At 39.5% G+C, this 17,309-nt stretch overlaps 1 protein-coding gene across 1 annotated transcript in view; it reads right to left on the bottom strand.

Annotated features, from left to right (window-relative positions):
* Positions 1–17,309, bottom strand: part of TRAF3IP1 (TRAF3 interacting protein 1) — a 144,302-nt gene that overhangs the window by 18,208 nt on the left and 108,785 nt on the right. The window contains exons 15-17 of the mRNA XM_050969446.1: positions 15,996–16,116; positions 15,785–15,821; positions 11,887–11,960 (exon numbers count right to left, since the gene is read on the bottom strand). Of these exons, the coding sequence (XP_050825403.1) occupies positions 11,887–11,960; positions 15,785–15,821; positions 15,996–16,116 (232 nt within the window). The remainder of the gene's footprint in view (positions 1–11,886; positions 11,961–15,784; positions 15,822–15,995; positions 16,117–17,309) is intronic.

The raw sequence follows: 17,309 nt of genomic DNA, 5'->3' as shown, positions 1-17,309 counted from the left end.
GGGCCACAATATACTATACTGTCCCCTGTTATCCCCCTACCTGATTGGCCATTCTTCCTATCCAAGCTGTGGATTGTTTGCTCAGCTGCATCTGCAGGCAGCAGGGACGATTGCCAACCACATTTCAACAGCCTTTGGCTCACTGATGAACTCAGATATATATTTTAGAAAAATACTTCTAAGATTTTAAGGCAGATTTACTTACTTCTGATGCTTGTATTTTACCACACACACTGTGTATGAAAACTTTGGGACTTCTGAATTTTCAGGGATTTTAGAACTTCAGATTTGTTTAATTAGGAATCAGGTGAAGCAATGAAAACTGGTGAACTTTGTGACCTTGACTTCCAAAGTCAGTTTCTGAGTGTTGTGGGCTTATGGTTTGACGGTTAAAAGAAATACTCATTTTAATTCCTGTTCCTTGCCCATTACTTCTTTCTCCAAAGCAGGTGTTTCATTATACTGCACCACTGTATCGATTAAAGAGGACATTATTCAGGTATTTTGCTCTCATTTGTAATACAAACTTCAAAGCATGTCTTTCTTGACCAGTTTTGTCCTTTGTGATCCGGTAAGCATTTACACTCCCAGAATGCCAAGCTTTTTAGAGGGAGTGTTCCACGGAGAGCTACTTTATGATGCTTCACCTCCTTGGCAATCTCTTGGGGAGATAACCAAATTAATGGTGATTATATGTCAGTAATAATTCCCATTTGTTCTGCAACCCACACCACTCTCCATACATTTACCACAGCACACCATCTCTCTCCTGAGATCCATAGAACTTCCCCCTGGATCTCAAGACACCCTTCGGCCTGGAGGATCACAACCTCTTTCCCGTTGCCATCCACCACACCATATCCACTGAAAGTATCATGGCAAACTTAATAGACAGAGACTCAGATTCTTCTATTCAATTTTTCCATTCTACTTTGAGTCTTGTACTGAACCGATCACCACAGTATCTCAGCACCTTATGCTCGCTCACATATTTTTTAATTCCTTCACTGTGGAGGGCATAATTTCACCCCAAGTAACACCTCAATTGATCAAGGCATCAAACTGGTGTTTCTAGGTTGAGGGCTAAGATGCTGAGAATTCAGTGCCTGATGGTTTATGCCTTTGAATCCTAGGCTCCTTTCGCTGTGGCTCATAGTAACACTGTAGTTGCAGGTACTGGAGTGGTCAGGATCTCTGGGATGGCTAAGAACTGAATTTCCTTTTCTGTCCAAGTGTGTAGATCCCTAGCAAGTGTTGTGTGGCTTTGGATTCCTTTAAAGTATGGACTGATGCACCGGTCTTGTATGCCCTCAAAAGAGAAGTCCTCAACTGCCGTCTGTTCCTCCTTTAGCAGTCCTGAGAAATATAACCATGAGGTCTGTTGCATAACCACTATCATCGATACCAAGCGGGCTGCTGTACCTATGGCATCTAGTGTGGTCCGAAGCGCCATTCTTACTACTAACTGATCCTCGTGAACGATTGCTTGAAACAGTTATCGTTGTGCTTCTGGTAAATGGTTAATAAATGCATTACATTTAGCATAGTTCATGTGGTCATACTTCGCTATAAAGGCTTGGTAATTCGCAATCTTGAATTGCAAGGTTGCTGAGGAGCATGCCTTCCTACCAATAAATCAAGTCTTTTCCAGTCTCTCTCATAAGGAATGGATTTACTAAGATGCTTTCGGCTACGAGAACTCACAGCCTCCACAACTATAGAAGTAGGTGAAGACTGAAAAAAAGGGGGGAGGGGAATTCTGCATCCTTTGAGGGCACAGAGTACTTTTTAATCAGTCCTTTTACATGTTGGTGCACTAGAGGCTGGTGTCTGCCAAATGATCTAGCAGGATCTAGACGCATCTCATTGACTGGGAACGCAATTCTCATGGAGGAAGAGATGTGCAGTGTATCTAGTAACTCATGCTGGGTATCTCCTCGGGGGGAGTTTGTAGTGTCTGCCATCCTTTTTGTGAGATCCTGAAACAGTTTAAAATCATTTGCCAAGAATGGTGGTGGGGGCATCACTGCCTCATCTGGGGAGGAGGAGGAAGAGATATTCCTATGTGGTGTAATCTCCTCTTCTAGTCTGGCCTATTATGGTTCTGGGGCTCTGGATACAGAGGGTGAAGGAGATCATCTTATGGATTCTCAGTAAGAGACACTAGATGCCAGAGAAGTATGGTGTCTATAGGCTGCCCACATGTCCCAGTATGGCCACTGGGGTGGGGGAAAGGGCATGGGGTGGTGGTACCCATGAGTGGCCATACCAAGAGGGTTGAGGCTCGGACCAAGAGTGTAACTGGGAGGGCCCTGGTGATGCAGAGATGGGCCATGGTGTCAGGATAGTGAGGGGATATCAACCTGGTTATTGAGTCCTCACTGAATAGCAGTGGAGAGGATTCTGGGGATCGACATGTAGAGCAGGAACTCTGGAGTCTCAGCCATCATGAGGTCTCTAGAAAAACAAAACGACTACAGTACCACAGTGATCAGTACCATCAGGGCTTGTTGGTTCTGATTTGTTGGTACAGAGGAAATCGGCGGAGGTCTTATGAGAAATGATCGGTCTGACGAGGGTTGTTTGTAAGTAGTTGGTGCCGTAGGTTTCCATGTTGGTATTGCCTTCACAGAGACAGTATGGTCTTTGTTCTCACCTTTAGCAGGCGGTGCTGCCGCCTCAGAGCCTGTGTCTTCAAGTCTTCAAGCTTATAGATGGTGTGTCTGTACCTGAGGACCCATGTGTCCTACAGGTACCATGTTTTGTGGCCGTCGGTGCCTAAATGATCCATTGTGCTGGGGATCTCCTCTGGCTGGTCAGGAGCTCAGTTTGAGGGTTTGCAGCCCTCTTCTTGGAAAGTGAGAGGAGTGTCTGAAGATTTCCTGCTCCGCTCTCCCTCCTTAGATACTGAAGGCTCCAGGGACTATCTTCACCGTGGAGGTGATTTGAGACAGGGATCAGACGACAGTTTCAAAGCACCTTCCATCAGGACTACTTTCTATTTTAACTCCCAGTTCTTTGGGGATTTGGCCTTCAATTGTTGGCACTGGACAGAGCGAGAATGTCCGTCTGTAACTGGTATTGCCTTCCTGCAGGAGAAGCAGCATTTAAACCTGGAGGAGCCAGGTATGCTTCTTATTGGGGCGATCCCCAGTTAGGGGAAAAAAGGGGAAGTGGGGAAACAGGGAGAAGGAATTTTTTTTTTTTTAAAACATGCGGGGGGGGGAACTAAAGAAAACTCTATAAAGCTAAGAAAAAACAAATGGAAACTCTAGCAGGAGCTAAGAAAGAACTCTAAGACTCTGAGGTAAAGAGAAAAGCAGACTGCTATTCGCTCTGTCTCAGGCCAAGGGCAGATGAGAAAGAACTGAGGCTGGTTCACCCGCGCAGGGCTAGCCTCAAAGAAGAGCACGAGAGAGAGTGTGCATGTGCAGGCCGAACGGACACTGCTATCGGTCAGAGGTGCAGGGATGCAGACAAGTGTATAGTAGAGCACCTCCAGGGACACTACTTGAGGAAGAGCTACTATTTCTACAGAGTAAATAAGTAAAACTTTGCAAGAATGCCCAGTGAGAAAGGCAGTTAATAAAAACTAAGAGTTCCTGATCTCATAGCTACATATGTGGGTTAAAATTTGCTTGGATCTCTTCTCTTTAAATCCCTAAGAATTGTGGCAGATGGTGCATTACAACAAGCAATGTGGGTGGTAAAATCCTACATGTCACCTTTGCTCATTTTGCACAAATATATAACAGGATATATTCCATTTTAAGAAAAATGCCAGAATCATTTAAGTTGATCATATACCTCAAACAACCCACTCTCAATAAAATCCAAGAATCAATAAACTGTCCCCACATAAAAGGACTATTTCACTCTATAGGCTCAGTGTGCCTCCTTTTCTTCATGTTTTTTTATGACACCAAGATAAATGTTTATTTTGGATGCCTGGGGAAAAAGGTCTGCCTTTCCCCTTACCTTGTTCAGAACAAACTGCAATGTGCAACTGCAAGCAGGGATTTGTTAAATTAAAAAGTAGGAACATTCTCTTTTTCCAGTCAATGCGGGAAAAACTATCACTGACGTGGAGGCTGCAGGGGGTGGGGGGGGGGAGAGAGGAGGAATGGGAACCCAAAATAAATCACCAACCCCCAGGATTTACTTTTATTTCATTCCACTCTTCTTAAGCAACAAGCACAAGCTAATGGCGGGCATAGCTCTGCAGATGGTTTATCACAGAACACCCAGTTCTAATATTCACTTGTTTGGTAAATTTGAAATGCTCCACATCCTAAAAAAATCAGGAAAGAGCTGATGTAATTGTTCACCATTTGGAAAGAGTATTTCTAGAGTTAATATTTCAGTGAATTATTTGATAATAGTTTTTCATTCTATGTTTATTGCCACGTATAGTGCTTGTTATTTTAAAATTAACGGAAGTGAAAAATGGATTAAATTACAGAACATGCAGACTGTAAGTGGCTAACAGTTTCTACGTGCCCTCTTACTGAAGTAGTATGGGCCTGCTATCAAAGTAGAACAAAACAGTCACACTTGTATTAAGCTACAACGTTTCCCCCTTTTTTCTACAGCACAGGAAAGAGCAGAAAACTCATTTTGGACAAGTTTTGTTTTTTTTAATCCATTTGTCTACAAAACAAAAAGTTTGGATTTTTTATTATACAAAATATCATGCGATCATAAATAGCATAGTTTCTGCATTTTAAACAGACTGACTAACTACTAGGGTTCACCAAGAGAAACCTTTTCACAGTAACCATAGGAAAACAGTAAAACAAATCATTTCTCAATGAACAGGATGTTTTTTCTGCTTATATCAGGTCTGAAGTTCAGTAGAAGGCCAAGAAACAAAGACACAATGTTCTCTGCAGTGCAAATTATGAAAGTTAGTGTTACCAACTTCTGAACTGGAACCCAGAAAGAAAAAAAATCAGTTTTTAAAAAAAGGAGCAGGGGTATTACTTTTCATTTATAAAACACAACTTAAGGTTCATATTTATACAGAGGAATAGGAATGCTGACACAAACACAGGAAGAGCCATCCAGCCCAGCTCAGCTCCTGGAGAGCATCTCACTCAACATCAGTCAATGTCCTGCAGAAGCATCAAATCTAAATACTTAGCATGGATTTGTTTAAGCAAAGTCCTCAGAGGTTTTGAAACCCAAACACATCCACAAACAAATCAAATGATTAATTTTTATACATACAGTAAGTTAAGTGGAAAATATTAAATCAGCACTGATTTGTAGACGGGGCAGCAGTTCTGTACAGACATTGGTTCTTTCTGAATGACATCTCTAAGATCCAGCATTTGCTTTCTGTCCATTCTGCTAAAGCTCTGGTTTATGTCTTCATTATTTTCAACCTTTCCTACTACAATCTCTTCTTTCTTTGCCTTCACAGATGCTTCGCCCCCACCGCCCCTGCATTTATATCCATTCAAAATGGTACTGAAAAAATCATCTTCCTGGCTTGTCATTTACTGCGTGACCCCTCTCTTACATCCCTTCACTGGCAATTTCCATGCCTCACCCATTGCAACAAACACAAAACTTGTCTTCATATTTAGGCCCTTTATGGCTTAGCTCTCCGTACTTATCATCTCTCAGGCTGTTAAGCTACTGAATCCCCATCTCTCTGTCAATGGTACCAGCCTTCATCAGCCATTAGTCTAAGGATATGTCTATGCTGCAATGTAAGCCCAGGGTCAGTAAACCACGAGTTAGCAGACCAGGATTGTTAATTTAGGGCTTGAGAGTTTACACTCATTTGTAACCCTAAATTAGGAACTGTTGAATCCAGAATCCCAACCTAGGACTCCAGTGTCTAGACTACATTACATAGGCCCAAGTCCAATCACCCATATACCAGAATTACTAGTGCCCTCCCACACATGGCTGCTCTAGCCCTTTGTTGGTGGTACAGTGTAGAAAAAATTGACTGTCCACTAAACTTGACTGTCCAAAGAAAGAAAATCAGCCTGTGGGATACTTTTGGTGGACTCCCAGAGCCCAAGCCTGGTGGGGCTGCACAACACTGCAGAGCAATAGGGCTTGAACCTTGCATCCTCATGGGGTCCTGGGACTGGGTCCTGGGTTAGCGCAATTTGTGTGTAGATGGAAGGGAGTAGGCTTGAGCCTGAGTTCAAATCCTGGGCTTACATTTCAGTGTAGACATACCCTAATTTTCCTCCAGAAAACTTCATGCTTTCTTTCAGATCATGCATGGGAAGGGCTCCCCATACAACTCCACCAAGACACTTAAATGTCATCTTTCAAATTCCTCCTTGAAACTTGCTTCTGCCATGACACCTACAAAACACTGATTAGGCAGCACATGTGCCCCGGTAATTACAATAATCATAACTGTCTCACTGTGACCTTGTGCCCCCAATCTGTTTGCTGTATCTTGGTTGTTTCAGCTTACATTCACACTGTAAGCTCTTCAGTACAGGGATCATCTCTTTTTTTGGTTGTGAGGTGTACACATGTGCACAGTGGGCCCTCGATTCCTAACTGGGGACTCCAGGCACTACTGCAACTCAAATAATAAATAATATTCACAAAATCCTGTTCTCATGTTCACTACATGCAGCCATCTTACGGTGACCTCAAGGTATTCCTGAGAGCTGCAGTCACAGTGACCTGAACCTGGGACTAGGATAAAAGCCAAGATGGATTTGAGCATTCCATTAGCCTATGCTAATTTTCTCTCAGTGATGTTAAATGAAAGGTTAATCAACCATATGCAGCTCTACTGTAGGAAGCCCTGAAATAGTATGGAAGCTTGGGCTCCCAAAGAACAGACTGTGTTACAACACTTGATCTGAGGATGGTTTAAATAAACACAGCTAGTTTAACGGTCATAAATTACTAATGAGGTAACATCTTTTATTGAACCAACTTCTGCTGGTGAGAAAGACAAGCTTTTGAGCTACACAGAACGATTTGTCAGCTATAAAATTGTTACCTCACTGTGTCTATTATCCTGTGACTGACATGACTACACCACTGCATGCATAAATTACTAATTGCATTTATGGGGGGAATCCACCATATCATAGTGTGGAGTCTATGCTATTCTGAGGAACTTGAACAAAAATAATATCAACAATCATCATGACTGGTTTGGTCTTAAAGTGGTAAGATTTTTTGTTTTTACACCGTTTGTGATAAAAGGTAACTTTATCCAGGTTATGGAACTATTTAATACATTTGTTTCTAGGAAAAAGCCTTGCAGAATTGCTTCTTTTTCAGAGCCAGTGAACTTTTTTGGTAGTAGATGGGAGTTTTTAGTAAGTGATCCCACGTAGCAAAAACTCTATTTCATAACCTGCCTACTTTTGCCATGCATCAAATAAATGAAGTGGAATACAAAACATAACATCTGTTTCTTTCTCTGACTGTTTAACATAGGGGTCAGGTTCTAACCAAATATATTTGGGAAGTCTTTTCAGGAATTTGTTAGACTGAATGCAGCTAATCAAGACAGCAAAAACCTTGTGTATTTCCAAGGTGACCTCTTTGTTTGACCTGAAAAATTTGTATATTATTTTAAGTACTTTCACTACATAGCTTTTGCATTTGTAGATTTAACCTTTTTCTAACACCAGTGTTTCAAGAAAGCAGAGGTGTATTTGTGAGGGTGGGTAAGTATTTCATATGAAGCTATGAATAAATAAATGCTACACTGCAAACAGCAGTTAAAAGTTATGTTGTCTAATATCCTCTAGTCAAAACATAACACTGCTGAATCCTAAGCATGAATTTACCATCTTTATCCACTTTATAGATTGGATTTTTAAAATCAAACAATATCTAATAATAAATTAATGCGCATAAACAGCACACAAAATACAGACAGACAATTTTTCTCATCTTTGCTAAGTAACAGCTTTAGGCTTCAAAGTCTAAAGAACTGAAGATGGAAAGAAGAAATATTCTGTCAGCAGGAGTAGTTTTAGCAACATCAGGGAAGATATGTACTCTTGCTACAGTGCCTGAGTGAAGACATTTTTAATGCTATTTATTTTTGCACCATACGTTCAGTTTCTTAATTCCTCAAATTAAGGCAAATGCTTTCCTGAAATCCAATACCCTCTCAATTATCACTGCTACCAAGAACTTTTAATCTTCCCCTCGAACAGTTCTTCTCTATTGTCAGAAAAATAACAGCTTCTCTCTGGATCATAAAGATGTCTCTGATGTAATCTGAAAAGCAGTAGCGATCAAGACCCAGTACAATAGCAGGCAAGTATTTAGAGGTCATAGGATATAAAGATATATAGTATGACTAAACGATCACTGAGGAGGGATACAACTGCCAGGTGCATTTGAAAAATGTGAATGGGTAGAAGGGAGCAGATTTGTTCGCTACGGTTTAAAGAGATTTAATTAGGAGAAATGGAATGAACTTATTCAAAAGGAGATTTAGGCTGATTACCAAAAAAAAGGTCTCTTGACAGTGAAATCTATAAGGTGATATACAGCTTCTCACAGGAAATGGATAAAGTCTCACTGCTTACCTTGACAGGACAAAATACTCTATAGAACAATCCCGCCCAGGGAGAGAAATGAACTAAATGACCTGATAGTTTTCTCCAAATCTAGTTTATCAGATTTGATGATTGAACAGCACCATCTAGTTACAGATCTAGGAATGGTAACGTGTACAGAAAAAAAATCCAATACAAGTTCAGTGTACACTGCTGGTAACTAATTATGCAGTATTGCAGAGCAGAATGTCACTCACTCATCCCTTCCATTCTCTAAGCATTTGTATACACACAGAGCTCATTCCTAACAACGGATATTAAATTAATAGTCTTATTAGTTCAAGATAACCTATATACTTTGTATATAGGAACCTTCCTTAAAATTTGTTGTTAACAATAGACTTTACTGTAAGAATAAGAGAGGGATAGTATTTCTGTACATTTAGTATTGGGCTAGATCGGGGTTAGGTAATTATTTTTTGTCTAGGTTCAAATTTCTTGGTCAAGGTGTAGTCAAGGTCCAGACTCTAGAAAAACATTTTTCACACCGCAAGTGCCCCTGTTCAACAAACTCATACAAGCTGTGAATTAGTAATATACCCCATTGTTTATATTTTTAAGTGCATTATATGAAAAATAAAATCAAACCACTGTATAAGTGAAACATAGTGGTCAAGCCTATGGATGTTGTACAAAATAAAACAGTAAGCATTGGTTCACTCTTCCTGAAATGAACAGTTTTGATATCAAGTGTATTTTTTTTTCAGTGCCATGTTCAAACACAAAGCCATTAAACGTCGAAAGCACTGGAGGCAGTACTACAGCTTTCAACAGTGTAAATGAGCCTATGAGCATAAAGTAATTTTTAAAAAAGGAACATACAGTTTTTTGTATAGGCAGAAATGACGACAGCTCAAATTAAGCAAATATGGAATTAAGGAGAACCAGTCAATCATTAATTCACAGTACAATGTATTGGAGACTGCATTATGAGAGAATGAGAGGGTAAAAATAGATTTGGCCTTTTGACTATCCTGGTCTAGATAATACTTAGTCCTGCTTTGAGTGCAGGAGCCTGGACTAGAAGACCTCTTGAGGTCCCTTCCAGTCCTACACGTCTATGCTCTATGATTTGTAATGCAATGCATTTTAAAGTAGAAAAAAAGAGGAGTTTGACACAGCAAAGTCTGCTGATAATGGGTTGCCATTTGGAAAAATCTAATGGGTTTTATTGTTTGAGAAGGCATTCATTGCACTGTTTGACCTCACTTTTCCTCTGCCGCATTGTGGGACTCTCCCCCGGCCAGGGAAGGCTGGCTAGACACAGCCCTATGCATCAGTCAGAAAGATGCCCCTTCCCTCTGAGGAACTGCACTCCTCCTTGGCAGTCCCAACATGGGGAGGAAAAAGTAAATCCTGATTTCTCTGCCCTATATCCATAAAGGGATTTAGGCACCTAAACTCCTTGCCTCTCCCATTCATTGTACAGGGAGAACATGGCCTAATGCAGGCTTTGTGGTTTTCAGTGATTTTTAGGCACCTACAAGTTAGGCATTGCAACCCCTATGTCTATTTGTGGATCCAGGCCTCTGACAACATAATCTACTGCCTCCAGACAGCAAAGCAAACTGTGTTTAGTTTTTAAGCACAGATATACCAATCTCAGGTCTTAACTATGGACAACCTGAAGATTACACTTCGAAGGGTTCAGGTTAACGCTACCACTTTGGCACAGAAACTAGAGACCACCATTAAGCCATAATAGCTCTCCATAAGGTCAGTTCTTCAGGTGTATCTGTTTTTAAGCCATCTGGAGATATTTATACGCTCTAATGAATTTTGTTCCTGATCCACTAAGATGCCAGCAGCCAGCCTTATTGCATCAAATTAAAAAAAGAGATATGTGACTAGAATGGGACTATAATGTTCAAAAGCTTCCCAAGATACTTGCCCACAACAATGTATCAACCACAAAGTCATCGGACAGCCTTCATGACTCAAGGTATCTTTGGGACTAATATTAAAACTACAGCCATACACTTTGCCACTAAGTGTGAAATTATTAACTCTGATATGACAAAAGAAACCCAATGGCCAAAGTCCTCAAAACTGACTAGTGATTTTGGGTGCCCAACCTGAGACACCTTAATAGGGGCAAGATTTTCAGAAGGTGGATGCTCAGCACCTTCTTTCAAGTTGGGCACCCAATATTTGAGGCACACTACTGAAGTTCGTGCCCAATGAAAATTGTTATGAATAAAGATTAAGGATAAACTGAAGTAAAAATAGGTTTGTGGACTTTCTAGGTGAGATCTGATAAGAATTGGGAGTTACAAGTGTCTACTTGTAAGCACATGAAAGTCTACCTGTCTAGGTTCTTATACTGGCACCTGCCAAGATATATTTTAGTGACTCCCAAGGTCTTTCTCTAGCTCATCAGTTGGCCCAGTAATTTATTAGCCTTCTCAATGGCTGTTTGATCAGGAAAATCAATCTAAAACATTATTGTGCAGTCTGACTGATGGGCAATTGCAACAAGATCTTGACAAGGCTTAAACAGTAAAGATTTTCAGCATAAAAACTGAAGACACACACTACATTAATTACTGGCTGCAATCAAGATAGCTTTGGAGACACGAAGCAGTATCAGAGAACCAACATCTGATTATACTTTATAAGGTTAATAGTATCCTAAGATCCTATTTTGGTTAGCAGCCAATGAAAACTGTTGCTGGGCAACAGGATGCTGCTCTACAAATGCCCAAAGGATAACTAAGATGGGAATCAAAACATTACTGCTATGCAAACACACAGAACACGACTCATATAGTTCCCAACTGAAGCAGTATTACAACTACAGCAGCTTGAAATTAATAAAACTCACTGGCTTCCCTTGCTGCAAAGACACTTTCTTGATATATTCAATTACAGAGCTCTGACCAGAGTATGACTGTTCAGTTACATTTGATAAGCAGAGAGAGATGTCACTTACATGACTGAACATGACTTACATGACTGTTCAGTTACATTTGATAAAATGAGAGATGTCACTATCTACTGAGCCTTGCTTATTTTCCTCATTCTCTGTCCTGTTTTTTTACAATTTTCCAGCTAACAATGAAAGTAAAGGACATGAAAAAGGAGTATGGTAACAAATACAAAAACAGAATGAAAAAAGGGAGAAAGGCAAAGACGGATATGGAAAGCAGGACATAATTTGAGAAACACAAAGATGAATTTAAGAAATCAAGGATAATAACTAGATAAGTAAGGAAAAGAAAACTGGGAAGAAAAAAATGCATGGACGAAAGAGAGGTCACCACTGAAACATTCGTGAATGACAAGTCTTTGTAGCCCATTATCACATTACCTTCTCTGTAGACTTTGACTGCTGCGATGTCTCATAATCTCGCTTTGTTTCCAAGATTCTTTTTACAAGACCACCTGTTGAAGATCAACATTCTCTTAGTGCTGGTTACTGACACTAAAATACTGTTGTAAACAATCTGAAAACTAATCTAAAACCTGGTCACTTAATTCTATTAAATGAAAACTGATTTTAGACCAGCTTTAACTGTATTCTAGTACATTATGCTACTCCATTTCTATACGATGTCATGACTGTGTAGTGGCAAGTACATTACATAGCACAACCAGAGAGGAGATGGGGGAGAGGAAAGAAATCAAGTCAGGTCATAGAATCATAATAGAGACCTACTGGGCTTCGTTCATCTTCCTGAGGCACATACTAAGGTGAATCTTTTGCTCCTCTGTGTTGAACTGCCAAAGAGACAGCATCTAACATCTTAAATTGAACCCATTCACCTGCTGGTCAAAGCAAGGACAAAGGCTTTATGGGAGGAGTCACATCCAAATCTGTGTGGCTGGAGGGTAATGGATAGGAGAAGGATAAATGGGAACAGCCCAAAGGACATCATCTCCAAATGAATTACTTTTGTCAAACAAACTACCTCATGTTATAACAGTATATTTCCAAGATTACTATTCTAGTCTTTGAACTGCTGACCTAAAGGCAACCTGAACCAGCCAAACTGGTGGTAGTTACAGTAAACCTTCCTTTTGCAAAAATATCGAAGAGAAAAGGTGGTTTTAATTTTAATTTTTTCAAATTTAGTTTTGTGTTGATTTAAATATGTGAAAATAGAGCTCACTAAAGGTGTAGAGCCACACTCTTCAGTTATATCTTATCGTAACAATCTCTTACATTTATATAGCACTTTTCATTCAGAAAAATCTGCCAAATCCTGTACAGATTACATACATCGATCACCTAATTTCTATGCTCTTCCTTTAAAAAGTGCAATATTTACATATGGACATTTAGAACAACACCTTTCTCAAATAAGCCAAGTCCAGTAAAATTACAATGGATTCTAAGTTTTGAGAAACTAAATAAATGAGATTTGGGATAAAGAATAAGCATAATGATGTTTAGAACTAACTTGCTTGTGCAGATTTATTTGTACACTTTTTCAAAGTTTACTCTAAATTGGTCAGTCATGCAGACGTACACACTCTGCTGGCTAAAGTAACATGCCACAAGAACATGTAAATTATTTAGTGACAAGACATGTCTCCTGAACTCAGCCTAAAGAGATAACTATCTGAATTGGATACTTTATCACATTTCAGAGATACCAGGTCTACTACTCATACTGACAGAATTATAGATTATATTTCCATCGTGCACTGCCCAATAGGCTTTTCATAGCTATGAAGATCAGAATTTGCAGGATTCTGCTTTTTTCTGCAACTTTTAATGTTATCGTTAGTACCTAAAGCAACACAAGGTATTACCTGCATTTCCTATACAGTCCTTTAGGTGTGTATTGTAGAAGAGTCAGCACAGCAGCTGGACTGGGAGACAGGAACCTGGGGGACAGCCAGGCTCTAGCTGGAGCCACCCACCCACCCTTGGGTAATAGCTCAAGCTTTGAGCAGCATTCTTGTCAGTTCACAGCTCCAGCATGGAGCCATGAAACTGACAAGAATGACAGCCAACAGCCGATGTAAGAAACTCACAGTGTCCACACGGATGCTGCATCACCCTAACTACATCAACATAAGCCCTAAGCCTCTTGTGGAGGTGGAGTTATTACGTAGGTGTAGCAGGGCACTTAGATCAGCAGGAACAAGGCTGTAGTGTGGACGCTGACATAAATAGGTCGACATAAGCTGCCTTATGTTGACCTAAATCTGTAGTATAGACCAGGCCTAAGTCCCCATGTAGACATTACTAGGTCCACCTAGCTACCGCCTCTCAGGGAGGTAGATTACCTCTGATGTGCAGTCCCTCCTGTCAGAGTAGGTAGTCTCTACACTGAAGAATTACAGCAGTGCAGCTATGCTGGTGTAGCCTTTTAAGTGTGGACAAACCCTTAGGCACTTAAGCATGGGAGGTAAAATTTTCAAAAGCTTAAGTGCTTTGTGGAACTGGAGCTTCTGTAAACAAGGCAATCCTCATTCCAATCCCAAGGCCTGACTATATAGAGATGTTTGTACTGGGGTAGCTACACTGATGCAAAACTCCAAGGTAGATGCACTGTCTCAATGTAAAATGGGAATTTACTCCTTGGTGGCTTACCGTAATCACAAAGCTAAAGACCCTAATAGACAGAGACAGAAGTTAAGTGACTCACTCAAGGCCACAAAATGGGTCAGTGGTAGAGCTCAGATTAGAACTCATATCTAGATCACTGTTTTTCAGGAGACACTTCTCAGAAGTTAAGTTTCTATTCAGCATTATAATAATTTAAAAGGACAAGAGGCTTAGTTCCTGATAACATGTGCTGCTTCTTACATACGTGTGACCTGACAGTTCCAACCACATTCAAAAGAAAGTCTACATGGACTGTATAATAATACCACACTTAGCTCCTTCTTGGGTTTTGCTTTACTGGTAACTCAGTCACCACCACAAAACAAAAATAATTAAGCCTAGCTGCCTGGTGGATTTATTTAAATCACCAATTTTAATCAGGATTTAAATAATCAAAATAGGAAACCATGATTTAAATCTTCTATCTTAATACTGTTTTGCATTTGTACTTTTTAGTTAACGGGTTGATTCTCATTGGTTGGTAACCTTTAAAACATGTTGATTTGCAACTAAATATAGCCATTATCATAACTTTGGTGCTTATTTTGCTAACCAGGAGCATATACTATATTATACACATTTATTTAAGCAATTATATAGTTTAACTTGTATACGTATTTAGATTCTTGAGTTTTATATTTTGTGTTAGAAAATGGTGAATGTGAATGATGCATTTCTTATTTGCTAGATGATGAATATATATATTTTAACTTATAATGCGTGTCAATCTCTATTTGGATGGAAATTCAAATTCAATTAAAAATGTAAAAAACCAGCATTTTACCTATTAAATTAAATTACTTTAAAATGTGCTGATATGTAAGAAAAATGTTTATCAAAGATGTTTTGCATTTAAAACTAATTTAATAAGCAAAGGGAAGTATTATGTGTAATTAATGAAGAGAACTAATTGTTTCTGGTCACCATATCCTTCAAGATTTTAGAACTAGTATATCTTATCCTCCCAGTTTTTCTTCATAGATTAGGGAAGGAAAACAAACTTCCCTGCTTTTTCAACTCATAACCAGTTTCTCAACTATGAATTAATCAGTCATTGAATTGAACCAGCTGAATAAACTGAAATGAAGAAAATATTCTTTCTGCATCTGAGGCTATTGCTGTAAAAAGCTGGTTGAGCATGTCAACAAACTTTGGTTCAAGGTGCTTAGTCAGTGACTTCTCCCAGTTCAGTGATTTGACCTTCTTTAAAACTTGGCAGCAAACACATACCGATACCAAAGTTCAGTTTCACTTTGATCTGATAATATGCTGGTTCTCCATGGGCTTTACCAGCTGTACCTACCATAATAAGTTGCAGAATTTACTCAGCAGGGTTCTAAACTCTTGCTACCCTGTATCCCTACCTGGATTGCAGATCCTGTTACCGTTACAATAAGAACAGGTTGTATCCGTACCTGTATTGCAGATCCTGCTACCCTATTACAATAAGAACAGATTGCTTTTGCTAAATAGCTTGTTTCTATATTTTTGTTTTTTAAAGTTATTGCATAAATTAGAAGTACATACCCTCAAGATGCAGATCAAAACATGATCAAGAAATGTTATTCCCATTATCTATTTAAGATTCTTTTACATCCTGTGTAGAGTATGAATCACAAATGAAGGGAGAAGAGCCAGAGAAACTTACCATGCTTCTCATCACCATCCAGTTCCACTATTGGCTCCTACATAAGAAAAAGTAAAAGCTTTTAGTTATAAGGAAGCTTACATTGCTGTGATCTAAAGCATGCATGCATCCCAGATAAGAAACTGCTCGAATAAAAAAAATTGGACAGCGTTAAGGGAACTCTGAACACAGATTTGAGCAAAAATGCTGGGGTTTTGTTATATTAACAGACCGTTTCCATTTCTGGCATTTCAGGTAGCTGTAGTGCTGCCTCCACTACAAACTGATCATCTTCATCATCAGAATTCTGTTTGTCTATGATCACATTTGAGACGGCTTTCCCGCTGCCATTCCTGAAAGAAAGACAATGGAAATTGAAACCATACAGAAATGTTGACCAAATGTTATCCATGACTGAAGAGAGCACACGCCTCTCTCTCTAATACAGTAAACCTCAGAGTTACGAACCCCTTGGGAATGGAGCTTGTTCACGACTGAAATGTTTGTGACTCTGAACAAAACGTTAGGGTTGTTCTTTCAAAAGTTTACAACTGAACATTGACTTAACACAGTTTTGAAACTTTGCTATGCAGAAGAAAACACTGATTTTAACCATCTGAATTTAAATGAAGCAAGCACAGGAACAGTTTCCTTGGCTAGTCAATTTTTTTTTTTTTAATACTTTTTTTTTTTTTTTTTTTAAGTACACCTCTACCTCAATATAATGCTGTCCTCGGGAGCCAAAATATCTTACCGTGTTATAGGTGAAACCACACTATATCGAACTTGCTTTGATACACTGGAGTGCGCAGCCCCGCCCCCTCCCCCCCAGAGCACTGCATTACCACGTTATATCCAAATTCATATTATATCAGGTCGTGTTATATCGGGATAGAGGTGTAGTTTACATTTAGCACAGTACTGTACTGTATTTGCTTTTTTTGTCTTTGCTGATGCCTGATTGCATACTTCTGATTCCAAATGAGGTGGGTGGTTGACTGGTCAGTTCGTAACTCTGGTGTTTGCAATTCTGAGGTTCTACTGTTCTACTTCCTAATCTAATTTATGCCATTTTCAATTGCAGCCCAACTTTAATTTGCAGTCTATAAGTATCTCCACAGGGAACAAATATTTAATACCAGGCTCTTCAATCTAGTAGAGAAAGATCCTGTAGCTGGAAGCTGAAGCGAGATAAATATCGACTGGCAGTATTAAGGTGAAAATTCTTAATGGTGAGAGTAATTAACCACTGGAACACTTGACCAGGAGTTGTGGTGGATTCTCCATCGCTGACAATTTTTTAAATCAGGACTGGATGTTTTTCTAAAACATATGCTCTAAGAATGTTTTGGGAAGTTCTATGGCCTGTTTTATGCAGTGTTGGTCCAAGGATATCAGAGAGACAAGGTGGGTGAAGTAATCTCTTTTATTGGACCAACTTCTGTTGGTGAGAGAGAGAGACATGCTTTCCAATGTACTGAGAGCTCTTCCTTAGGTTTGGGAAACTTACTCAGAGCCTTGGAATACATGAATCTATGAAGACAGA

The sequence above is a fragment of the Gopherus flavomarginatus genome, chromosome 10, assembly GCF_025201925.1.
Source record: "Gopherus flavomarginatus isolate rGopFla2 chromosome 10, rGopFla2.mat.asm, whole genome shotgun sequence".
Classification (NCBI taxonomy): domain Eukaryota; kingdom Metazoa; phylum Chordata; order Testudines; family Testudinidae; genus Gopherus; species Gopherus flavomarginatus.
This window is presented reverse-complemented; position numbering and strand designations above follow the sequence as displayed.